Consider the following 25,000-nt stretch of genomic DNA (forward strand, 5'->3'; position numbering starts at 1 on the left):
CCTTCATCAACGATTAAAAAACAAACTGAAAGACCAGAAAGCTAGCTAACATACAGCCTGTACATTTGCTGTTTGAAGCTAACAAACACAAACTGAACCTACATGTACGTTAAACAGGGACTTGTTATCTTTGAACTCAATAAAAAACAAACGTTTAAGTCAGCTGGAGACATTTTACATCAACCTGTGGAGCTAACTTTAGCTTAACTAGCCTGCCTACAGGTTTAAAGAGTTTCTGCAACAGTAAAATTGTCAGATGCTAACTCCATGGAGGAGCTGCTTTTGTTCATGTCTGAGTGAAATCAAGGACCAACTGGAACATGTACAGCTTTCACGGAGACGTGGCTGTGTGGAACGATCCCGGACTCTGTGCTGCGGCTGGCAGGCTTCCGACTGATTCTGATGAATCAAAATAGATTATCTTTAACTGCTCAACTCATTGCATACGATGTGCTAAAGTGCAAAGTTTGAGGCGAAACAATATCTATAGATTTTCTTGTGTTTTGAATTTTTTTTCTTATTGGTTTCAGATAATTTTGGTACAATTCAGCTTCACAATAATTTAGATTTGACATTATATGTTTTATGTAAGAAGCATTTTAGAGAGAGAAAGACAGTCTGATTATTATATACAGAAGAGATGATTTTAAAGCTTCCTGTATTCCCTCATACGTGCCACAACTATCAACACTTCTGTCTGTTTGAGTGGTTCTTGCATGAGGCCCCAAACCCTGTCGCCTTAAGCTAAACGCCACCCTGATACAGAAGAAGAGTTTTTCCCATCTGCCGTTGGTACACTGAGCATGCCTGGCTGTGTGTCATGCATCCCCAGACTTTAAGAAAGACAGATAACAAACAGAGGGAGTAAACACTGCTGAAACCACTGCAGTGGAAAGAAATACATCAATGACACCTCCGCAGCCCTTAGAGATTACCCCCATCTCATTCCAAAATGCCCCCTCCCGACCCCCCCGTCCAATCCCTGATGGTTAGGTCACATGACACAGACAGAAGGAGGGACACTTATGCTCCTGTTGGAAAGCGACAGTTCAAAGAAGAGTATATGTTTGACACAGAAGACAGAGAAGGACGTTATTTTTAATTCTTTTCTCGGAGGGTGGGGGGGTATTTAGATAGATGGTGGTGGTTCTAGGTAACCCCCCTCCCCACTCCACCCTCCCTGTTCTCATGCGTGCAGGTTGTGGTCTCTATCCCGAGGCGTTGATGTAGAGCTGGCTCTGCAGGATGTAGTCGATGACGGGCTGGCTCAGGTAGTCCACAACATGGCCGTCACCGTGCTGCAGGGCCAGTCTGAGGGGGGAGAGAGCATGAATTCAGTTTGTACCTTTTTATATTTTACATTTAACCTACTGAACTCTATTTCCTATATAACCATGTATTTAAGACACATCAACTTGTCACGAGCCATGAAACGGTTAGCCTAGCTTAGCATGAAGACAGGGAGCAGGGGAAACCTGCTAACATCAGACCTATCTGTTGACCAACACACTGCTGGCTGCAGTGACTGCTGCAGTATCTCTAAAGTCTTGAAGTTATTCTGGTGCTGCTGGTTTGAGCTCCGTCTGTACCAACTACAGGCTTCACTAGAGGTGTGATAATAGCAACAAGTAAATGTGACCCCCACCTGCTCTTGGTTGAGCTGACGATGGACATTGGGTGACTCATGGCATCTTTCACCACGATGATGTTGTCCTGAAATGAACGGCACACAGTGATTAGACGGGATGATGAAGGAGGACATTTTCTGACATACAGTGTAAATATTGAAGTGAGGAACACGACGTGAACAGTGTTGTTGTGCTCTGACCTTGTGCTTGCGGAGAACAGAGGAGTGATTCATGATCCTCTCTGTGTCGGCGCCATCACGAGGAACCACCACGATCCCAAAATCCCCCACGATCACCTCCATCTGAAACCACAGACACAGCACTTTCAGCCCCTCCTCAGGACACAGCAGTCTGAATGTGAACTGTGGCTTTACTTGTTAAAGGGTCACAACCGCAATTACGGCACATTTGTGGCCCCAGTCCTTTTATCGGACGGTGCTTTCATTTACAGTTCAGCTTTGGTGAACTTATTAGGGCTGATTATCGCTGAAACCATTCTGGCAGTGTTGACCTTGAGAGAAAGCCGATCATACATGGTAAGAAATGTTAACTATCTTGCTCTACTAACTAGTTCTACTTGCTTCTTGCTTGTCTTTGTGCTGTTGCAACAACCGGATTTCCCCTCTGGGGATCAATAAAGTATCCAATCTTACCAGAAAGCTTTTTGTTAGCAGTATAAATTATACCTACACAGAAACCTTTCTAACACGATAAATGCAGTTCGTCTTTTGACATGAAAAGAGAATTAAAAGAATTCTATATATATAATTCAAACCCTAGAATCCATTCATCGTCTCTTCCTAACAGCTAGCATTCACATTAGCAAGGTTTTCTTGTTAGCACTATAAGATAAGAAAAACACTCATGCTTCAGGAGGTATTTCTTTCACTTTGCAGATGTTTCTTTTGTTAAAAACATCAACACAACTTGTCGGTTATATGATGTGTTATATGTGTTTAGAGTAAAGCGTTAGGGGGCAGGGCTACATGGTAAATAGGGCGGGTCTACATGGGTGGGGGCGGGGATACAGTGTGCTTACATCACTGTCCTTCCACAGGCCAGGGATGCAGAAGGACTCCAGGAGATCGCTGCCACACAGGAGCAAGATGCGCAACTCTACAGACGACAAACAGGCAGGAGGAAAGAGACACGTCTACAGTAAACAACATGTTTACACAGTAAACAGCATGTTTACTCATAAACAACATGTTTACTCATAAACAATACGTTTACAGGAAACAAATGAGTGAGAAGGATTCAGACGGAGCAGGAAGGAAACCAGAGGACACATCACAGGAGTCTGTTCAGGTTCAGAGACTGAAGGGACGACTCACCGATCTCCTCGTATCTCATCGCAGTCCCCAGGTTAGCATTTTCATCTGACACGATAAAACAAAATACATTTGTAATTCAACATTTTTTCAGTGTGTAAAATACATGTATGAGTGTGCCACAAGAATATTTAATTATACTGAATCATTTTATTAAATATCTTACAGATTAAAATATTTATTGGATGAATAAAGTGGTTACTAACAGGCTGCTGGTTGCTAACATGTTAGCATAAACTACTTTATGAACTGCTTATGTCAGATGTTTTGTTTATAGTTCGTGCTGAGCCAAGTAGACAAAAACAAATGCTCTAACCAAATCAAAACCATAAAGGACCAAGAATAGAACCATGGGGAACTCCCAGGAAATCTTTAGGTTATGCTTGTTACATTACTTGACTAAGCTACGTAGCTGATGTTACGTACATGATGACGTATGTGAGTTTCCATATGTGACATTACACGTTACTTGACAGAGGTAAACTTTTGCTTTGACAGAGGAGACTCTGGTCTCTGGGGGGAAAGTTGTGTGGTGGTTTCACCCGTCCATCAATCTCGACAACTTGACAACTACTAGAGGTAACAACCTAACTCTAAACTCACTATGTGTAGCAATAGGCTGTTACCAGGGAACAGTATATGGTCGTATTTTTGGTGTGTACAGTCTCTGGAGTTTTTTATCTCCTTTTTGAATGTGAACATTTCTTCACTCTCTTCATTTTCACAGACGTCGTTGTGTCTACTTACCGACGAAGGTGAAGCGCTCCATGTGAGGGCGGACGCAGCAGATCTTCCCCAAACTCTCACTCACCTTCCCCCACAGTTTGACTGAGCAGAGACACAACAGTAGGCAGGGTTTAGACGATCTCGGACGTTCACTAACAAACAGGACTGTAACATAAAGCTTCTGAATACTTCCTCCATGTCTGCCCTTGTGTGAGAACTGCTCCATAACTCGAGAGCCTCCTGATGGGTGGATGAATGATGAATGTGGAGGATTATGACTCACTGGCTGTGGGCTTGTGGTTCATGTTGCTGTGGTTCTGGTAGATGGGTGGAGTCTGGTTCTGCGGCTGACCAATCACAGGAGTTGTTGATGGCGTGTTGACGTTGGACAGAATACAGCCGGTGACTCTCTGAGGAGCAAAAACATCTTTAGTATCAGCAACAACAACAGAATCATTTAAATGCAGATTGATAAACTGTAAAGGATAACACACTGAGAGGGAAACAGAGGAACAGATCCAGCTTCAGTACAAACAGTGAGAGATTGAGGCCTCTAGTTTCAGAGGGGTGGAAACTATTTATACGATCGTTTAAAAAACTAAGATGAAGTTGTTTGAAGATACAAGCTGTAAATACTTGAAATATTGTCAAATACTGAATTTAAGGGTCACTCTTAAGTCACTTAACAGAAGATAAGATATAACTTTATTAATTACATCACCAGATATTTAAGAATATTATACTAACTTGATGTTGAAGTGTTAATTTTACAATGTCTTAAGAGTGATACCTCCCTTTTTAACTCAGAAACAACTGTTACATGGCTGTCCTCAAAGCCACCAGACCCCATTGACAAAACAGGAATTTTACCATCATTACCCTCAACAGCTTCTGTTCTACAGCAGTCATGATCAACAAGTTTTTTATTATTTTATGTTACACAGTGTGTTGGACCCCAACTAACCCCAAACGAAACTAACTAACACCAAAATCAAACAATAACACAAACAAACAAACGATCAAGGCAGCAGCAGCTCCTGTCCTGTGAGCTTAAATCAGTGTTTTTATGAATGGAGTCTGGTGTGTGTGCAGAGAGCGATGTAACGTCTGTGTGTGGTTAAAACAATCATCTTCCTCTGTAACAAAAAGGTCTATCTCTGTAGGGATCCTTTCTGTCATGTTGTCACACACTTAGAATAACAATCTGAGCCTGTCAGTGGAAACAACAAGAACTTTTAGTGGACGACCTTTGACCCATCAAGGATTATGTTGCAGCCATTACAGCCTGTTTCTCTGCTGCAGGATGAACACATCTACTGGAGACATTCACACACTGTTTGGACCCATTAATTATTTAGACCCCAGAATATTTAAAAATAGAGCCCAGCTTAAACATATCATAACTTTTTTCCAAATCCTTTGACAGACAAATGTCTCCTCACCTTCATCAGGTCGCGGTGATGCTCCAGCACACTGCAGGTGGTCTGCCAGGTGTCCTGGTAACACTCCCAGGGATCCACCCTGCACCAAACCACACAGACAAAACCCTGACTTAAAGCACAGACTAGGAACAAACACAGCAGAAAAAGTTACCTGTGCTTTTATGAAGGCCATTCTGGTTCAAGTTTCTCACCTTTAAATGTTCTAATCTACATCATCACATATAAGCGATATAACACTGCCTCACCTGATCCAATCAGAGGACTGGACAGCCAGCTGACACATGGTGAGACGATGTCTGCTGGGTACCAAACCCTGAACACAAACACACAGGTACACAGTCAGTCCACAGGTGAGCACAGTCAGAGGCGACATGAACATCAACATGTATGTGCAAATTAAAACTATCATAGATGTAAACTCCAACTCACAGTTGAGTCTGCTGAAGTGTCTGCAGGGTGATTTTATTGTGTGTGTGTGTGTGTGTGTGTGAACAACAGAAGTAAACTTGCCTGCTCTGATACCTGAATGTGACCTGTCCTCGTCTCCACCTGTTTGAACAGATGGTTGTTCTAACTGTGATCAGCGTGTTTACAGGGTGCTGATCTGAATCGTACATTTCACACAATCACAAAGCACACAGGGAGGAGTGTAAGCAGCGCTGTGGAGCTGGAGGACATCAAACTCTCCTCAGTACAAAATATCTGTCAACTACGACTCCCAGGGTGCATTTCACTCTGTGTTCTGCTAACATCAGGTGTAGTCATTTAGCACACTCCGAGGACTCAGATGATCATTGAGTAAATTTAGCTTAAAGGTCCCATATTATGCAAAATTCACTTTGGAATGGTTTCCTAACAATAACATGCGCCCCCTGCCCGTCTACAAACCCCCCGACATGAGAAAAGTCTATCCTCTCCTCTCTTACTCCACTTTTCAGAAAGTGTGTGCTGAAACAGCCCGATTGCAGCTTTTCCCTACATGACGTCATGAAGGGCAATAACACCTCCTCCAGGTTGGTGACCCCGCCCCAGATAAATGTTTGGTCTGCCCCCTGAAACTTCCTCGCGGGCGCTATTTTGTTCGTCTCGCAAACGCTGCTCCGGTAAAATAAACATGGCGAAGGTACGGGCAAAGCGCGGCAGTTGCTCTGTTGTTGGCTGCACAAACGAGCACTGGAGTCTATTTTTACCTCCTTCGTCTGAGGTCATGTTGCTTTACTGTATCGGCCTACCGAGCGTGATAGCCTGTTGAATGTGGTTTTAGCAAAGCAGCTAACATAAGTTACTGTTGGTAACATAGTTTCCTTATACTACGTTAAAACCCGTTACCACTCTACAGCCCGCCGGCGGGCCGTCATCGCGATTACTACAACATTTGCCCTGCAGCTACGATGATAACTTCATGTTGCCGCTCGTGTGTCACATCGTTGGAAAGCTACGATCAAGCTCAAGATTCGACTGATATGAACCATTAAAAGATCCAATCACCACAGCGGGTGCAATCAACGGCAACAGAACATAAACAAACATTTACCAAACTGACGTAACTCACCGATGAAGGCTCGCTGTATTCCACTGATGCATATTATTTTCATAAATTCCCTCCTGGTACATTGCTAAAGGTCCAGATGATATAATCCAGTAAAGTATTTAGTCCAAAAGCATTATTCCATCAGTAAGTATCCACGGATCGCCGTTCGTCGTTACTAATCAGCCCTCAGAAATGCCGCATTTCCCCGTGTATTTACTGTAATAACTTCATATTCCCTTTGAAGTGCCGCTCCGTTCCGCTATCAAAGTGGAGGCGAGCTTCAGAGCTTTCTATAGAGGTCTCATTTGAACCAATAGGAGCTTCCATTACTGATTCTCAGCCTACAATAGCCAACCAGAGTCGGTGTTGAAGGAAGGTGCCTGTCCCTCTTTGACTGAAGGCAGAGCCGGCCAATAGCAACCGAATCAGCGCATGGTACCGGAGCGGGAGGGGCGTGGTCAGACACAGCTCATTATCATTTAAAGCTACAGACACAGAAACAGCTTATTCTCAGTAGAGCTCAGTAGAGGGAGTTACAGGCTGGCTGAAGGCCAGGAACGAACTGGGTTTTTAGGCAACAGACTTCAAATTGACTGTTCTGGGACCTCTGAGACCTCTGAGACCGACGTGAACCTGCTGAAAAGGAGTATAATATGGGACCTTTAAAGCCTGTTTTTAGCTCTCCAAAATTAGCATCCAAATTAAAATCCCAATCACTGTAAATTAAGGACACATCTTGCTAACCAAGCTAGTGCTAGCATTAGCTGAAAATGTCCTAACCCCTTGCTCCTCTCCAGCTCCACCCTCAGTCCAAATATGGTCACCAAAAAAACAAGATGGGGAAGGGCAAAATGCTGAGCTCGAGGTGTCAGGTCTGGTGAGCACAGACACAGCTAGCTGCTAATCAGTGCTAACATGTAATAAAATACTGAGTGTAAAAACAGTGTGTGAGACGTGTTGGACGGTCTGTTCGTCCAATAAAGCGCACACACAGATTATCTGTCTGATATTTACATGAACAAATCTCCAACAGGCTCCAACAGCACAAACACGGCCCAGAGGTTACGTTCAGTGACTGAGTTAGCTGTGGGGACACCTAGCAGACAGCTAGCAGCTCCCAGCTGTCACTCAAAGAGGCCACGCCCCTAATGCTGCATCACTTTAAGCCTTAATATAATGTAAAGTGAGCTGTATAAAGATTCTCCCCGTACAGTTGTCATGAAGAGAGAAATGAGCTATAGAGACCCAAACTGTTTTTTGTACCAGGCTGTAAACATGTTTATTTCTGCTGTAAAGTTTAACATGGGGCTCTATGGGGACTGACTCACTGCTGGAGGCAGCCTCAAGTGGACACCAGAGGAACTGCAGTCTTTGGCACTTCAGTGTTGAATCTAATCAATTCAGAGGTTGCTGCTTGGTTTCACTCTGACAAGCAGGGGGTGCTGTGACCTCTGCACTGCCCTCCTGCTTCTAGTTTGTAAGCAGGTAGGTTTATGGTATACTGTATATATAGGTGTTACACTACACACCATGAATGCAGCCATCTTTAGATTATCAGCTCTAATAACACTGGACACACACAAAAGGTAATAACTCAAGTGAATAATGTCCCCCGTTAATAAACCATCAGCGGGATTGTTAAACTGCAGGTAACATCATTCTGCTGAAATCACATCAGCAAAGAGAAGCAGAGACGGAAACTGGTCCTGCAGCATCATTTATTCATGTTGTGTGTTTCTGCAGCTGCACAGCAAAAGTAGGACAAGAGCTTCATTAATTCCAGCAGGAAGCAGAGTAGAAAACAACAGCCGACAGCCGAGAGCTACACACACACACACACACACACACACACACACACACACACACTCAGACACGCTGCTGGATATGATGTCATCTGGTTTGAGATGTCTTCAACATACCACACACACACTCTGCTGTCTGAACTCAGGTCCGCTCTGATTGAACCGCTTCAGTAGCATGTCAGGAAATGAAACACTGAAGGTGATGTTTTCACTCACAGGTTTTCCGTAGGAGTCGTGCACCGGGGAGATGATTCCTCCGATCACGATGAAACGACCTGTTTTGTGCAGATACTCTCTGGCTTTTTCTGCAAACACACAAAGAGAAACGTTAAAAACAACATGAAGATAAAAAGAGCCTCAATAACTGTGTTCAGACGTGGAAGAGTCCAGAGGAACACACGGAGAAGCTTGATGAGTTCACCTTTGGAGAGATGGAAACAGCAGGAAAAGGTTGCAGAAAACTAAAATGTAATTTTATTTATAGGAAAGTTATTAACAGAGATAAATAAACATACACCTGGACTAGGTAGAAAATAAAAACTCTGAACACAAGTACTTTTACTGTGATGCTTTTACTGTGATAATCTAACTACAGGAAGTACTTTTACTGTGATACTTTAACTACAGGAAGTACTTTTACTGTGATACTTCAACTACAGGAAGTACTTTTACTGTGATGCTTTTACTGTGATAATCTAACTACAGGAAGTACTTTTACTGTGATACTTTAACAACAGGAAGTACTTTAACTATGATACTTTAACTACAGGAAGTACTTTTACTGTGATGCTTTTACTGTGATAATCTAACTACAGGAAGTACTTTTACTGTGATACTTTAACAACAGGAAGTACTTTAACTATGATACTTTAACTACAGGAAGTACCTTTACTGGGCCGCTGTAACCACATCAGATCAGAACAAAGTCTTAAATGAACGATGGACTTGAGCAGCTTTTTGACTTGTAGTTTTGTGCTCTTATTTTGAAAAGTTAAAGCTTTGTCTGCTTTGCCAACACACTTTCTGTGTAACACGAGAAACGATTGAACAGCTCCATGGCAACAGTGACATTAAGCAGCTCTTTGAGCAGGAGTGTGACTGATGGAGAGGTTTTGTTTGACTTGTTGGCAAAGTTTCAGTCTGTGACTGCGATCATCTGGAATCTGAAGAAACAAGATGTGAAGAGTTCATTTAACTGAACACACACAGGTCAGCTCTGAAAAACAACCACAATGATCTTCCCTCAAAGATCAGAACTAGATCAGTTTGTTGATTCTTCCTGAAATATGCTCAGTTAGTTGTAAAGGCACTATTAGTCAGTTTGGATACATGTCAATAGCTTCACAGAACACCTGTGGTCTGTGGGTCGGCTCACAGGCATATCTTTCTCTGACAGTTGTTGTCGAGCTGAGCCTGGTCTGATGACTCAGATTATTACTTTAATTAATGTGGAGAGAGAGAGAGAGAGAGAGAGAGAGAGAGAGAGAGAGAGAGAGTGTGTGTGTGTGTGTGTGTGTGTGTGTGTGTGTGTGTGTGCGCATGTGACAAACTCAGGCTGCTGCGTCACCCTCAGAAACTCATGACTCTGACTCCACCGGTCAAACACAGCACAGAAACAACATGGCTGCCTTTTACAGCACATTAAACCACATGTTAATTTGTATCAGAAACACAAGGGTGAAATTACCTGCTGTTTTTATGTGTTGAAGTGTTTTTCTACAAAATACTTCTTTAACACAAGATCGAGAAAGATCGAGGCAGAGGTAGACCAGCAGCTCCTGTGTCCTGTGAGCTTAAATCACTGTTTTTCTGAATGGAGTCTGGTGTGTCTGCAGAGAGCGATGTAACGTCTGTGTGTGGTTAAAACAATCATCTTCCTCTGTAACAAAAAGGTCTATCTCTGTAGGGATCCTTTCTGTCATGTTGTCACACACTTAGAAGAACAATCTGAGCCTGTCAGTGGAAACAACAAGAACTTTTAGTGGACGACCTTTGACCCATCAAGGATTATGTTGCAGCCATTACAGCCTGTTTCACTGCTGCAGGATGAACACATCTACTGGAGACATTACAAAATGTTGTTTCTTTAAATCATTGAGACCCCAAAATAAGTTAAATCATAGCAGGTGACACACCAGAACCTTTCTTAAAATCTACAAAAGGGGAAAAATCCTGCTGGATGTTGTTGTCTCTTGCATTTATCTCCTCCTCCTCTCCTCCAAATCAGGAGCAACCTTCATAAATCAGTTTGAAATCTAAAGCAGGTTTCATACGTCATGGCCGGGAGGACGATACAGAGATGAAGGAGCTGCTGGTGAAAATAGGTCATGATGGGAACATGGCTGCTGTGCTGCAGCTGCAGCTCAACCCAGCCGACTGCTGTACTCTGTCAAGTGTTTTATGCAATTTTAGCTGCATTTCTTTCTCCACTACGTTTATTTGACTACCACGGTCACTTAGATTTTACATTAAAAACAAATATGAATCCTCTTCAACACCAGTTTTATCTGAACGCAGCACACGTTCAAACAGGTTTAAAAATGTCTTCAAACATTCTGACACATCACGTCAGCCTCTGAAACACTTCCTCCCGTCTGAAACAGGACTTCTTCCAGGGCTCCTGCTAGAATATTTACTTTCATACCTCAGTTTGTAATGAATGTCTGACTGTTTGCTTCTGTTTCTGTGATCCTAAAGGGCAACATGAATCAGCTCCAGACATTTCCCCGCAGGCTGAATACCTCACAGTCAACATGACCCCTCCCTCCTCTGTCCTGATTGGATGACACAATGATAGCTGGCCTGTGATTGGTCTTTGCTCCTGATGTTCAAATTTTTGGAGAAAAAAAACATGGCGGCTGTTTGATTTCTGGGTTTTCTTTCTACGAGAGTTTCTATTGTTGTAAAAATGTCGGAAGAGGAAGCAGTCATACATCTGATTGGTCGATGTGTGTGCGACTCTATTTTTGACTATTACCAGCTGTTTTCTGCCAAAGTTTGTTCTTTAAAATCTTTTTGTTTGTTCAGTTACGTATTTTACATTTATCTATGATCCTCTGTGTAGCCTACTGTGTATGAGATGAAGCTTACTGTGTATGAGATGTAGCCTACTGTGTATGAGATGTAGCCTACTGTGTATGAGATGAGGTCTACTGTGTATGAGATGAAGCCTACTGTGTATGAGATGAGGTCTACTGTGTATGAGATGAAGCCTACTGTGTATGAGATGAGGTCTACTGTGTATGAGATGAAGCCTACTGTGTATGAGATGAGGTATACTGTGTATGAGATGAGGTCTACTGTGTATGAGATGTAGCCTACTGTGTATGAGATGAAACCTACTGTGTATGAGATTAAGCTTACTGTGTATGAGATGAAGCCTACTTTGTATGAGATGAAGCTTACTGTGTATGAGATGAGGTCTACTGTGTATGAGATGAAGCCTACTGTGTATGAGATGAGGTATACTGTGTATGAGATGTAGCCTACTGTGTATGAGATGAGGTATACTGTGTATGAGATGTAGCCTACTGTGTATGAGATGAGGTCTACTGTGTATGAGATGTAGCCTACTGTGTATGAGATGAGGTATACTGTGTATGAGATGTAGCCTACTGTGTATGAGATGAGGTCTACTGTGTATGAGATGTAGCCTACTGTGTATGAGATGTAGCTTACTGCGTGTGAGTTTCTGCTCTTGTGTGCTCGTAGAGAGGAAGTCCTTTTTCACATAAATTAAATGTTTATATTTTTGTTTATTATCATGTTTCATACTTGATGACGTTGTTTTGTGTAAATGTGTTTTAAAACCACGTTTTAGTATAGTGGTGGTGTTTTATTGTGTCCTCTGTTAAATCTGTCTTTATTATAACCCCTGATGTTCAGGAAAAACTTAAACATTACAGACACCCCTTAAATTACACCTGACGTAAACCATATTGGAAGAAGTCCAGTGGTTCACCTCAAATTGAATAAAAGCCGTAGAGGTATCTCTTCTCTTGTATTTTGAAATGAGACCTCTTTATGTAAAAATAAAGGGATTGTGCACTGTCCATTAATGTATCCATTAGGAGCAGGATAACATCATTATTAAAGGGTTAAACTGTTGAGTTTTGAGGTAGAACATTGAATACATCTCGCAATGACCGGAGAGATAACAACATTATTAAGTTAATTAATCATTCAATGTAAACTCTCCTTTAAATGTTAATAAACACGTGGGGGTTTTTGGAGCTCATCAGCAGCGGAAATGTGAATCATGCATCTTCACTTTCTGTCATTATGAGGCTGAGCTGCTCTCAGGAGGGTCCGGCAGGGAGGCCTCATTTCTGGGCTGCGCCACACTCCGCGAGAGGCCTTCGGGGCTTTAACACGTAACATTTCCGTCTTTAACGTCTTAAAATGGGTTCAGACTGAGATTAACGGGGCTCAGCTGTATTCCTAATGTGTGATTACACAGGTTTTTTCTCTGTCTTGCCTACGTCTTGAGTCGGATGTGAGCCGTCGCCCATTTCAGCACCACCCTGCTGGACAGCGACCAGTCAACACACCAAACCTCATTCATATTTTCCTGCTTTTTAGCTCGTGTGGGTAATGTTATTATTTGGGAGGTTTTGTAGATGTTCATCTTATGAAAACACCGCCCCCCCAACACCCCCCGCACAGATGCTCACCGAACATATGGATGTGTCCCTTGGTGACGGGGTTGAAGCTGCCGCAGGACAGCAGGATGACGTGGGTTTTCGCGGTTTCTGTCATGTTTCCTGTCGGTGTCTGTCCTCTTTTGTGGTCCTGTGTCCCGGTCCGGTCCGGTCCCGGTTCTGTGTGGGCGTGTGTGTTCCCGGGTCGTCGGTTGTTTGTAGCAGGCAGCCGCCGCAGAGAGAGAGAGAGGCGAGGCTGGTGTGTCTGCGGCAGGAAGCAGCGTCAGTGTGTTAAAGAGGCACACACAGCGAACAAACAGGACTGTGTGAACTGATGATGATTAATAATCAAATCAGGTCACAGAATCATCAGACATCACTCACAAGAGAGAGGAGAGGGGACACCTGAAAAATTCACTTGAGTTTACATTTTAATTTCATTGTTGTGTCTTTGTAGGAAAGGAGGAAGGAAACAAATCTAAAATACATAAAATAAACATTCTAATTTAAAAAATGAAAAAAAAAAAAAATAGCCTGCATAAAAAAATAAAAAATAAAAAAATAAAAAGGCTAGTCTGATTTATCCAAATTCAACTTTAAACCTCAGAATTTTATATTTATTTACAGAAGAAAATTGTAAAATATATTTAAATTCTAAGTAAAGAATATAAAAATAAAAACATACAAAAACAATAAAATATAATATGTTAAGAATGTAAAAAACGCCATTTTTGATATAAAAAAAGAAGTAAAGGAAAAATTTAAATTCGGAGTTTAAAAGAATAAAATTTTAAGAAGAAAAAAACGACTCCAAGAAAGAAAATTATGGAAATGGAAATTCCTAATAAAAAAATAACACTCGACTCTGACTTTAGTCTTTAATCTTTAATTACAAAAGAAAAAAATTAAACGGTAAAGTAATAAAGAATTTATTTATTTTTTCATCTCAGTTTCATTTCTCTGAGTAGAATCATTTTCTGTTCTCTTTCTTCCTGTTTGAAGCTCAGCAGCGCCCCCTGGCTGCAGAAAACATTATTACAGAGTCTGTGTCAGAGGTCACCAAACAGTAAATATACTCACACACAGACAGAGGAAAACAACTACATGGAAAAAATAAACCTTGAATAAAGCTGAAAAGAATAAAGTGACATATTGTGGGTAAAATTATTTATCAGCAGGACAACAAGAGTATTAATTATTTCTGTCCTCAGCAAACACAAACATAGACAGAGAGGGAGATATGTAACTGAACACTGTGTACATTTAGTTTGCATTAACCCAAAATTCATTATTTGAGTTAATGAAGCACTGCGGTTAGCTAACATGTTGTGCTAACATGTAAATGTATGCATTTGATGTATATGTTTTACAATAAAAAATAATCTTTGTTTTCCAGATGGATCTAATCTGTTTGTTTACATAAACTCTCTGATAATATGTGTAATATGCATGTCACATGTAGATGCTGAAAAAGAGCTCTCACGTGTTAATCAAAACGCAGTATTACAACTTTATTCTTAAAATACTTTAACATATCCCATAAAACAAAGAGTCTAGTTTTAGGTAAAAATGCTTTCTCACGGTTGCAACCCTTCTCTCATACCACTGTATTTTTTTTCTTAAAATATTTTGATTAAATTCCAAAAAATCTCTGTCTATGGTGCTGTATGACCTGCTTAATTACAAAAGTAAGAAAAGGCATTGGAAGAACTGTTCATGCACGGAAAAATAAAATGAAGACGTTGGGGTCCTTAAAATAATAATCAGTTAGGACTTAATACGACTACCTTCATTTGTTTATTTGATCACATCGGAGGAAAAATTCCATTGTACCACAGAATTGCACTGTACCAAATAATTAATTAAAAATTAACTTAAAGCTTCTGTAAGGATCTTTCATGTTGCGTGTTTTTGGCGCCCCCTGTGGACAAAGCCGTACGTCTCCTCTCTTTGCAGATCTTGTCCTGTACATGTGAAAGTCGTGTTCTCTGATGAAAAATCTCCTTCTGCTTTCTTTGAACAGTCAAATGTATCACCTATATGATATAAGATTGTTAAGTATGGAATACTGCCCTGTTTATTTGAATGGAAAAGGACTGATGTTCAAATTGACCCCAACCATATTAGGGATTGTTTTTAGCCTTTTATGAACACTTCAGATTAGTTCTGAGCAATAAAGCAAAACATATCATCTTAGCATCCATGTTGTTTCTACATTACAACTTAAAGCTCATGAACGCACTGAAGTCAGAAGAAAGCCCTCAGGACATCTGAACTCTGAGCATCAAGGGAGCAGGTGACTGCAGGGTTGGTGCCATAACTGCATGTTTCTAATTGGAAGAATGACGTGATGCAACCGTCCCCAGTCTCCCCTAGTTGTATTTTGGATGTACAAATACACATAGTGAAGTAAAAAGAAAAATATTTACTTGTGAAAGGTACATTTACTAAATGGGAATATCAAGTGCAGTACAAGAACCTTAAACTTGTTGCTAATGAGTTATTGCACAGTTACTTTCAAATCTTTAGCTAAACATTAGATATGTCAAAATACGTTTTTTTCCCGTCATTATATTTTTGACTCTGTCCTTCCTAATATTACTATATTCCACTCATCCTTTCTTTCTTTGCCCATGAAACTGAAACCTCCTTCTCCTCCTCCTCCTCCTCTCAGTCGGGCCCTGTGTGGGTCAGACAGGAACAATATGGCGCCGGGAGGAGCGTTAGCTTCTGGACCAGTCGTTGTCTGAAAGACTGGCGATCCAGCAGGATGAACCTCTGCGCCCAGTATCTGCGGTAAGCTCTGTGCGGTGTCCTCTGTGTTTTCACCCGGTGGTTCAGATTTGGACAGAAATGTTCATTTTATCCCAGCAGTGTGAATTGTTTTGTTCGGTTGCTAATGCTAAAGCTAGCTGGCTCGGGGACCACCCCCTTAGCTAACTATTAGCGCTAGCTAGCTTCGCATATCAACAAACAATCGATGACACCGCCTGCCGCAAACGGACTCAAATTCAGTCAAATAAGTTTAAGGTTTGATACAAATTGGAGTATTTATGGACACATTTAGTGTTTGTTATCTTCCGTTAGTGTGAATGTAATGATACATTTGTGTTTACCCGCCTCAGACAGACGTGTTTACTCAGTGTGTTGTTGCTAGCTAGCTTCAGCATGCTAGCGTCTTTCTGCGTATGTCAGGTTAGCATTAGCGCACTTATGCTGTCACTTATCAAATGTGATTTGGGTAAATAAACACCAGACTCTCTCATGAAAGGTAAACGAGTATTTATTTATGACCTATATTGTTTGTTTCATTTAAATTTCGTTCTGTTATTTAGCAGTGAGCGGGTAGTGTTGGATGTTAGCTGGCTAACAGGTTAATATCGAAGGTCTGTAAAGCTTATAACGTTATATCATCGCATTGTGGATCCAGGGAGTAGTCTGAGCCCGTAATCATCACTTTACCCTCGTGTCTACATTTGATCTGAGCTGTTAATTGTTTGGATGGAGAAGTCAGAGATATCAGCATCACCGCTGTGAGCTCTGTTATCTGTGGATTGTCTACAATGAGGAAGTGTTGTTTTTCACTATGTCACGTTATTAGCATGTATGTAGCCTGGTTACCATGTCTTGTGTGCCTCTCTGATGGATCTGTCTAACATCCTTCTCTCTGTTTACATCCGAGCAGACAGGCAGAGGCCCTGAAGGCTGACATGACAGGTAGGTCTGCACCATCACCTCACACATGTTGCTCAGTGAACACACCTGGACAGTCTGTACTATGAAGCAGGGTTTTTGTTTAGCTAGGTAACTGTTTTTTCAAGGTAAGAGGGTTGTCAGGACTATGATGGTGGTTCACCTGTGTTCACTTACACTGAACACCTAACCTGCTCCGGAGCAGGTTAAATTCAGAATAAGACATCGACCTGTCTAAAACACATCTACTGACCAATCAGGTGTCCTGACCCCTGAGCTTGGTAGTTAGTGAGAGAGGAGGAGGAGGGCATGGTTGTTCAGAGACAAAACACTCCCTGATGATTTTTCATATGAAATAATTTCATTGTGTTTCTTACTGATATCATCCAACAGCAGAGACTGATAGAAGCACTAAAGCCATCCTCTTGTTGTACAAATAAGATATAAAAAGTAAGCCTTATGTTTTATAGTCATTTTTATTTGCTCCATGAGTCTGTTTGACACTGCCGGGGCTGCAGCTAAAAGAATAAGACCAATACTGTCACACACACTTTAAGAACACATGTGAGAAACACATTATTATAATGGAGAATACGAATACGAATGATGGAGCAGTGACACGATGAGCTGTAACTTAAACATTCACACAGTCAGTTGTCCTTCCTCATTTGGCAGCTGTGTTGCTTTAATTCTGGACTACGTGTTGAACTTTCTTTCTTATATTTCTATAATATTATAGTTTGTTCTAAGTATGTCCATGTTTGTGATTGGTCACACTTGATCTGCTAACCAGTTGATAACCAGCGTCATGTGACCGCTGGTTATCAATGACTTCAATGGTTATCAATAACTTTTGTGTTAGTTGAGTGCTGGTATTAAGCAAGAAGTGTGAATGATGCATTTTAGAGGTTTGAAATATAAACAGATATATTAATAAATGCATGCTGCTCAAAGACTGAGTCTGATGTTGTCAAATGAAATATGTAGGTCAGCTGATATTATTGTGAAAAGCCTGGCAGATGAAGAGTAAAGAAAGTTTGTTGATAAGTGGCCTCACCGTTCAGTTGATGCAACATTTCACCAAAAACATCTTCAGAAAACAAACAAAGATCTCGAGAAGGAACTCTTTGCTTCATCAGCGCCGTCCAGCTTTCTTCTTCTGTTATTCAGAGCACAGTTTGTCTGTAGTTTCCTGAAAGCACGTACAGATGGATGCTCCTCTTCTGATTCTGTGCTCGTTTGTTAAGATCTTTGGGAGTAATGTTCACAGGACTGGTTAGTGCTGCATGTCCCCAGAGTTCACAGTGAACTAGGAAAGACTGCTTTTAAATTCTTAGCACTGAATGCTTGGAACAAATTACAGTGAACCTTAAAGCTCGACACTCTGGTTCCAATGGGTCAATTCAGAAATCTTCTCAAAAGTCTGATTGATTTCAGTTGTGATTGTTTTTAACTTCTTTAACTCGTTTTAATTGACCTTTATTATTTTTATGGCTTTCATTGTCTTGGACTTATTATGGAAATTTATTGATGGATATTTAAATGTATGTGTTTTATGTTTTATTGTACTATTATGTACTCGTACTGTACTTGAAAATGCTTACCTGATTAAATAAAGGTTATTATAATGCACCCGAGAATTTTGCATTTGGACTTTACAGTTCCACACTGAGTTGAATGAGCTAATTCATAATTGGCAGAATATTTAGATCGTTTTCAGAAGACTGGCAGAAGTTTACGTAAACTTGAAGTTTCATTTAAAGTTACGTACTGATTGGGGCTCCGAAGTAGCTCTTTGAATTAGTGCAGGGGAGAGGGGGATATACTATACTGCAACAAAATCATTCATGTTCAAGCTCACTTCAAACTGAAGTAGTGAATCGCAGCAGTGATACAGCTGAAAACACAAAGAAACACGTGAAGTGAAAAGAGCTTACAGGAAGCCGTCAGTATCTGGAAGAACATGTTCTGATCATCGTTGTTAACCCTCCTCAGACTTTGTGTTTGTGGGATAAAATTATTGACCGGCTGCGTGAAGTCAGCGGACCTAATGAAGTGTTTTTTGTTACAAGGTTGTTGTGTAGTTCATCAGACACTGATGGAGTGTTTCCTACCAGAAATGAACAGGTCAGGGCGCTCTAAAGGGAGTACAGTATGTAAACAAGTCTGAGAGCTGCTGTGTTCAATGAGTAGTTGTCACTTTTGCATCCTAATGAATGTGAGCTGCTGATGAGGTGACACTTGTGTCAGTGTTTGCTGCTGTTGTTTCTGATTTGCAGCACTCGATATCTTCGTGCTCTAACAGCAGACGAGTGGATTGATTTGTTTGCCCACAGACCTCACAGTTCAGCACTCTTTACACTTTCCACTCTTTTCTCCTGTTTTTAATATCCGTGTGGCTGTTCAGAGCCGAGCAGCAGCTTCACGTGGCGGCTGGACGCCTGCCAGAGCGTCTGGAGGAGGAAGCTGCCTCCAGCCTGAGCGCTCTGATGTTATTCTGTCCGACACACCTGATAAAGACTTAAATGATCTCTGAACAGAAAGACTTAAATGTTTCTGACAAACATGGCAGCTGCTCATTCGATGGTCACGATCCTCTCAGTTCCCAAGTGCTGTTAAATCGTGTGTAGTTTATGTCTGTTGCATTTGAGAAGAACACTCATGGTGTTTATCTCACAAACACTACATGTTACATACGATCATGTAATGTGACAGTAACCCATAAACAGCATTCAATCAGAGACATGCAGGAGAAACACGGCTCTGTCAGTCACTTCTTCCCAACAACATGTGCTAAAGTTGTCAATCGCTTAATATAAAGACGGACCTGATGATTAAAACACTGAATGAAGCAGTTTGAGGTTATAAAGTGTTTCTGTGATTCTCTTTGGTGGCCGCCGAACGTACAGAGGTTCGTTTTCTTCTCTTGCTTCCCGTTGTAACATCCTGCAGCTGATTCTCACATGTTCCTTCTCTCTGTTAGATTCAAAGCTGGGTGCGGCAGAGGTGTGGACGTCTCGGCAGGCCCTGCAGGACCTGTACCAGAAGATGCTGGTCACTGACCTGGAGTACGCTCTGGACAAGAAGGTGGAGCAAGACCTGTAAGCTGCTCCGCCCACATCACAGAACAGACACCTCTGTCAGAGAAGGAAGAACAAAATGTGATATAAAGCAGTGTGGACAGACAGCAGGAGGCCTCTGTCGTTAGTCCTCATGCTGTTTTCTTTCTGTCTTCCTGCAGGTGGAATCATGCTTTTAAGAACCAGATCACCACCCTGCAGAGCCAGGCCAAGAACCGAGCCAACCCCAACCGCAGCGAGGTCCAGGCCAACCTGTCGCTGTTTCTGGAGGCCGCCAGTGGCTTCTACACACAGGTAAGACTCGGGTGGTGCTCGGGGGGGGGGCAGCAGATTCAGAGAGGCTTTGGTGTAGTTTACATGTAAAGAATTCTGGTCTTGGTCTTGATCTTTGTCTGATTTGTTTAAGTATGAAACAGAATATGGTGAAAGTGCTGATACAAACTCTAAATAAATCCATAAATCAGTCCTGACCTTCGAGTAACACAGTCCTTACCTGCCGTGTTGTCTCCAGTTGCTGCAGGAGCTCTGCACCGTGTTCAATGTGGACCTGCCGTGTCGCGTCAAGTCGTCCCAGCTCGGCATCATCAGCAATAAACAGAGTAACAGCAGCGCCATCGTCACCCCGCAGCCCAGCTCCTGCTCCTACATCTGCCAGCACTGCCTCGTCCACCTGGGAGACATCGGTGAGAACACACTCACTCACTCACTCACTCACTCACTCACTCACTCACTCACACACACACACACACACACACACACACACACACACACACACACACACACACACACACACACACACACACACACACCTTTGCTACAGCTCAGTGTTATCAGAGCAACCATGGAGGGGACTCAGGTCTTCAGCCTTCTCTCTGTATATCGGTATATCGTGTGAAAAGTGTGTGTAGTTGAAGACGTGTTTTGTCTCCTTGTTCTTCCAGCAGCTCTATCATGTGATGTAGTTTGTCTTCTGGAATAACTCAAGCTATTTCAACCACCCTGACTTCTTTTGCAGGCTAGCTAAGAAGTTACGGACAGGAACGAGGAGATATTTTAAAGTTTTATGCATGTATGTCACAATGCATCTTGGTACATGTAGGCGCTGCTCCACGTGCAGACAACTCGTCTTTCTCTGTCTGTTCAACACGGGTCGTCGGTGTTACTGCTGTGATCTGGTTTCTGAGCATACACCAGCTTTATTCGACTCCCACCATCATTTTGAAAGCATGTTATCAATACCTGATTGAACGACGGACGCTGCAAAGGCGGGACAGGAGACAGATTTCAGTCATCATGTGACGACAGTAGGGTTGATCAAGAGCCATGTAAACAAAAGGTTAAAGGTCAAAAGTTGTCTGCAGACAGGGATGTCCAGTGTTACAGATAACAGAGTGTCGATCTCAATTCATTAACTGGTGGGAAAACGTCCTTATCGTGGCATCCCCAGCATGCACTAATGAATGTGCTGCATTTCACATGTTCCTTCTACACTGATTTGGACAGCCACATAAAACATGGAGAAAACTCACTTTGATATCTTATAGTATATTTCAAATGCCTGATGATACACTGGGTCATGAAAGTGTCTGGTCTTTATTTGGTCCTTGTTTCTGTCCCTCAGCACGTTACCGTAACCAGACCAGCCAGGCCGAGTCGTACTACCGACATGCAGCTCAGCTGGTCCCATCCAACGGTGAGTCTGATGCTCTTTGTGCTGAGCCAGGTTAGTAGTTAGTAGTTAAGAGAGGGTAGGTGGTGACAAGCCTATCAGTCATGTAGGCCAAGGTTTAAAGTTCTGTAATCCTCCTTTTGCTGTGACAAACAGAAACTCTGTTTATAACAGTGTGAAAGACAAAAAAGTAAAACATCATGTCAGAAAGTTACGGATCATTTATTTGTACATTTCTTGTCTTTGAAAACACTGAACACTGAAAAAATGAGATGTTAAATGTCTGTTCAACTGTACATGTCACAACGCAGCCCAGAGCAGGTTTCCATCAGCAGCCATGTTTGTAGTTTCTCCCTGTGTGTGTGGTGTGATGCTCCTCTGTGTGTCCTGCAGGTCAGCCCTACAACCAGCTGGCCATCCTGGCCTCCTCTAAAGGAGACCACCTCACCACCATCTTCTACTACTGCCGCAGCATCGCTGTCAAGTTCCCCTTCCCAGCAGCCTCCACCAACCTGCAGAAGGCCCTGTCCAAGGCTCTGGAGAGGTAACACATGTCATGTCTTCTTTCAGAGCTGTGTGGGTCAGCAGCCTGAAACTTTGTTCTTCTTCAGGAGAAATAAAGACCTCATGTTGTTTTCAAGTTTCCATTACACAGCGAGCAGAGTGCTTTTAGATGTTGCCTGTCAGAGCGCCAAGGAGGGACAATCTGATTGATGTTTACACCAGCCATGAGCGCGCAAGGGCCTGATTAACACAACGACAGCTACACATCAGCTAACTTTACTGCTCGCTTGTTACATCACAGAGAAATGTGCTGGTCAACAAGTGATTTTGTGTGTGTGTGTGTGTGTGTGTGTGTGTGTGTGTGTGTGTGTGTGTGTGTGTGTGTGTGTGTGTGTGTGTGTGTGTGTGTGTGTGTGTGTGTGTGTGTACTGCTCATCTCTCTCGATCTCTCTGACATTAAATTAATAAAGCTTAATGAAAAGGAAAGACATAAAACACTTGAACATCTATTTTGATTGCAGGGTGATTTAACACTTTCCATTAACAGTCTGTCCTCCTCCGTCCTCCTTCTGTGTCTCTGCAGCCGTGATGAGGTGAAAACCAAGTGGAACGTGTCGGATTTCATCCGAGCTTTCATCAAGTTTCACGGTCACGTCTACCTGAGTAAGAGCTTGGACAAGCTGGACGCTCTGAGGGAGAAACTGGAGGAGCAGTTTCAGGTAAAACAAAGTGACCGTTCCCACAGCGTTCAGTCCGGTCTGCCTGTTGTTATTGCTAACAACAACAACAACAACAACATTTAAAAGTACTGTAAAGTCTTTGTGTGTGTGTGTGTGTGTGTGTGTGTGTGTGTGTGCGCGCGCAGAGGCTGATCCTGCAGAAAGCCTTCAGCTCTCAGCAGCTGGTCCACATCACCGTCATCAACCTGTTTGAGCTCCATCATCTCAGAGACCTGACAGCCGACAGCAGCGAGCAGAGCTACAGCAGCGAGCAGCAGATCAGCTGGTTCCAGCTGCTCGGCCTCTTCAGTGAGAATCACTCCCATAAAACTACATTATACTGCAGTTAACACGGCTGGGCCCTCCAGTTTCACCTGTTACTGTTCACACTGCTTCACTAGAGCCTGAACCCTTCAGACCCCACAAGAGTTCTGGAGAGATGCTTCAGTTCACAGAGAACATCACAGAAATGAGCACTTTCCTGCTGCATACAAACAGCTTCATCTAAAAACACACAACCTCCTCTTTCATTCTGGAAAGTTCTCTTACTGCAGGTTGGTAGACAGACGGTGGTTGTTGACGGTGTTTGACTTCCTGTCCCCTCAGTGTCCTTCCTGGGCGTCATGTGCAGCCGCGCTCTGCTCAACAAGAACCGGGGGGAGGAGATCATGGGGGAGTGTCCTCTGCCCGCCATCAAAGTCTCTCTGGACTGGCTCCGACTGAGACCCAGCGTCTTCCACGAGGCCGCCGTGGACAAGAGGCAGCAGTAAGTCTGCTGATCGACTCTCTGCTGTGTGAGTCTGTGATTTGCTCTCAACAGGAAGTGTAACTCCTCCTTCTCCTCTGTCTCAGTGTCTGGCCCTGGCTGGTGTCCATCCTCAACACTTTCCAGCCCAAAGAGGACGATGTGTCATGTTCCACAGGTAGGAGTCCGCTGGTTCTGTATTTACCCAGTGATCGATATGAGCTCGGATCCTCCTCAGGTAACAGTCGGTCCGGGTTTAGAAGAGCTGGAAGAGATGATTGTGTTTCTCTTCGGTGAGCGTAGCAGCATTTTACAGACTGTTTTCACATGAGCTCCAGCAGTGGATGAAAACGTGCTGATTACGAGTCTTAAGTTGATATCTAACGATGTAACGGCACAGCTGTTGTCACCCTCCACAGTGTGTGTTGAAGCTGCTGCAGCTGAAGATGTGCTTGTTTTCTCTGCAGTGACGCCCCTGCCAGAGGAGTTTGAGCTGCAGGGTTTCTTGGCGCTGCGGCCCGCTCTCAGGTGCTCCTCTCCTTCATTCAGCGCTGGGATGAAAGTTCTCTCATCAGTGGTCCATGTGTTTTCATGTGTTTAATGTGTTTAATGTGTTTCAGGTCCCTGGACTTCACTAAAGGTCATCAGGGGATCCTGGTGGACCGGGACGGCCTGCCGGTCCACACCAGACATCAGAGGCTCGTCAGTCTGGGGAAATGGGTGGCCGACAACCAGCCGGGGTGAGTTCACCTGCTCCGTCTTCATCTGTTGGCTTTGATACATATAATGAACAACTAATAATCAAGACGCAGTTCAGAACTGATTAACAACAGAAGATCGTGTATTGATTCTATGACTTTTAATTAGTCCACAGCTGACCTGAGAAAATGACTGGAAGTCGATTGTTAGTTATTGTGATGACACCACAATAAGCAAAAACAGCAGTGTGTTCACTGTTGGACCATTTATACTGCAGAGGTTTAAGGGTTAGAGTCTCTGTGATGTAGAGGTCAGAGGTCAGAGCATGCTCACAGGACATCAGTACATCATCTGTCTCCTCCTCAGGCTGATCCAGTGCAGAGTGAGTGAAGACGGCCTCCTCGTCTTCATCACTAACATTCCAGAGCAGGCCATCGAGGAGCCGCAGGAGAAGGAGGCGCCGGTGCTGCAGGAGTCGTCAAACGGCGAGCAGACGGCTAACGACGGAGGAAACTCGGGCCTGAAGTCGGTGCTGTCGGCGGGAAAGACGCAGAGCTCGTGGCCCGACGGCAGCGATAGACCCGTCGTCACCTTCAAGGAGAACATCAAACCCCGAGAGCAGAGCCGTGAGCCGACACGAAACCATCACCTGAAAGACAGCGGGAAGGAGCGCCGAGACTTCAACAAGGGCAACGGGGCTGCTGGGAAAGGAGAGCTGAAGAGGGACGGGAAGAGGAAGAGTGAGCTGAAGAAAGCTGCTCATGAGAAGACTGCCGATGCTGTGAAACAGG

General features: G+C 43.0%; 2 protein-coding genes across 5 annotated transcripts in view; one reads left to right on the top strand and one right to left on the bottom strand.

The window, feature by feature from the left end:
- nmnat2 (nicotinamide nucleotide adenylyltransferase 2) overlaps positions 1 to 13,369 on the bottom strand; it is a 15,757-nt gene extending 2,388 nt beyond the window's left edge. The window contains exons 1-11 of the mRNA XM_069684930.1: positions 13,134 to 13,369; positions 8,677 to 8,765; positions 5,373 to 5,440; positions 5,128 to 5,206; positions 3,969 to 4,095; positions 3,707 to 3,787; positions 2,963 to 3,007; positions 2,668 to 2,744; positions 1,829 to 1,930; positions 1,646 to 1,713; positions 1 to 1,311 (exon numbers count right to left, since the gene is read on the bottom strand). The exon at positions 1 to 1,311 is cut by the window's left edge and continues 2,388 nt beyond it. Coding sequence (XP_069541031.1) covers positions 1,209 to 1,311; positions 1,646 to 1,713; positions 1,829 to 1,930; positions 2,668 to 2,744; positions 2,963 to 3,007; positions 3,707 to 3,787; positions 3,969 to 4,095; positions 5,128 to 5,206; positions 5,373 to 5,440; positions 8,677 to 8,765; positions 13,134 to 13,218 — 924 coding nt within the window. The 5' untranslated portion in view covers positions 13,219 to 13,369 and the 3' untranslated portion in view covers positions 1 to 1,208. The remainder of the gene's footprint in view (positions 1,312 to 1,645; positions 1,714 to 1,828; positions 1,931 to 2,667; positions 2,745 to 2,962; positions 3,008 to 3,706; positions 3,788 to 3,968; positions 4,096 to 5,127; positions 5,207 to 5,372; positions 5,441 to 8,676; positions 8,766 to 13,133) is intronic.
- Positions 13,370 to 15,810: 2,441 nt separating this feature from the next.
- smg7 (SMG7 nonsense mediated mRNA decay factor) overlaps positions 15,811 to 25,000 on the top strand; it is a 21,723-nt gene continuing 12,533 nt past the window's right edge. For 3 of the 4 annotated variants that reach the window (XM_069684518.1, XM_069684519.1, XM_069684520.1), the window contains exons 1-14: positions 15,811 to 15,896; positions 16,786 to 16,817; positions 19,777 to 19,894; positions 20,035 to 20,167; positions 20,385 to 20,556; positions 21,495 to 21,566; positions 21,936 to 22,086; positions 22,630 to 22,765; positions 22,912 to 23,074; positions 23,372 to 23,531; positions 23,618 to 23,688; positions 23,978 to 24,038; positions 24,131 to 24,250; positions 24,576 to 24,999. In XM_069684518.1, the coding sequence (XP_069540619.1) occupies positions 15,871 to 15,896; positions 16,786 to 16,817; positions 19,777 to 19,894; positions 20,035 to 20,167; positions 20,385 to 20,556; positions 21,495 to 21,566; positions 21,936 to 22,086; positions 22,630 to 22,765; positions 22,912 to 23,074; positions 23,372 to 23,531; positions 23,618 to 23,688; positions 23,978 to 24,038; positions 24,131 to 24,250; positions 24,576 to 24,999 (1,839 nt within the window). In that variant the 5' untranslated portion in view covers positions 15,811 to 15,870. Of the gene's footprint in view, positions 15,897 to 16,073; positions 16,131 to 16,785; positions 16,818 to 19,776; positions 19,895 to 20,034; positions 20,168 to 20,384; positions 20,557 to 21,494; positions 21,567 to 21,935; positions 22,087 to 22,629; positions 22,766 to 22,911; positions 23,075 to 23,371; positions 23,532 to 23,617; positions 23,689 to 23,977; positions 24,039 to 24,130; positions 24,251 to 24,575; position 25,000 lie in introns of those variants that run through there. The other variant, XM_069684517.1, reaches the window with a different exon arrangement.

The sequence above is a fragment of the Semicossyphus pulcher genome, unplaced genomic scaffold, assembly GCF_022749685.1.
Source record: "Semicossyphus pulcher isolate SPU_LCO1_2020_fin unplaced genomic scaffold, fSemPul1.0.p SCAF_7, whole genome shotgun sequence".
NCBI lineage: Eukaryota > Metazoa > Chordata > Actinopteri > Labriformes > Labridae > Semicossyphus > Semicossyphus pulcher.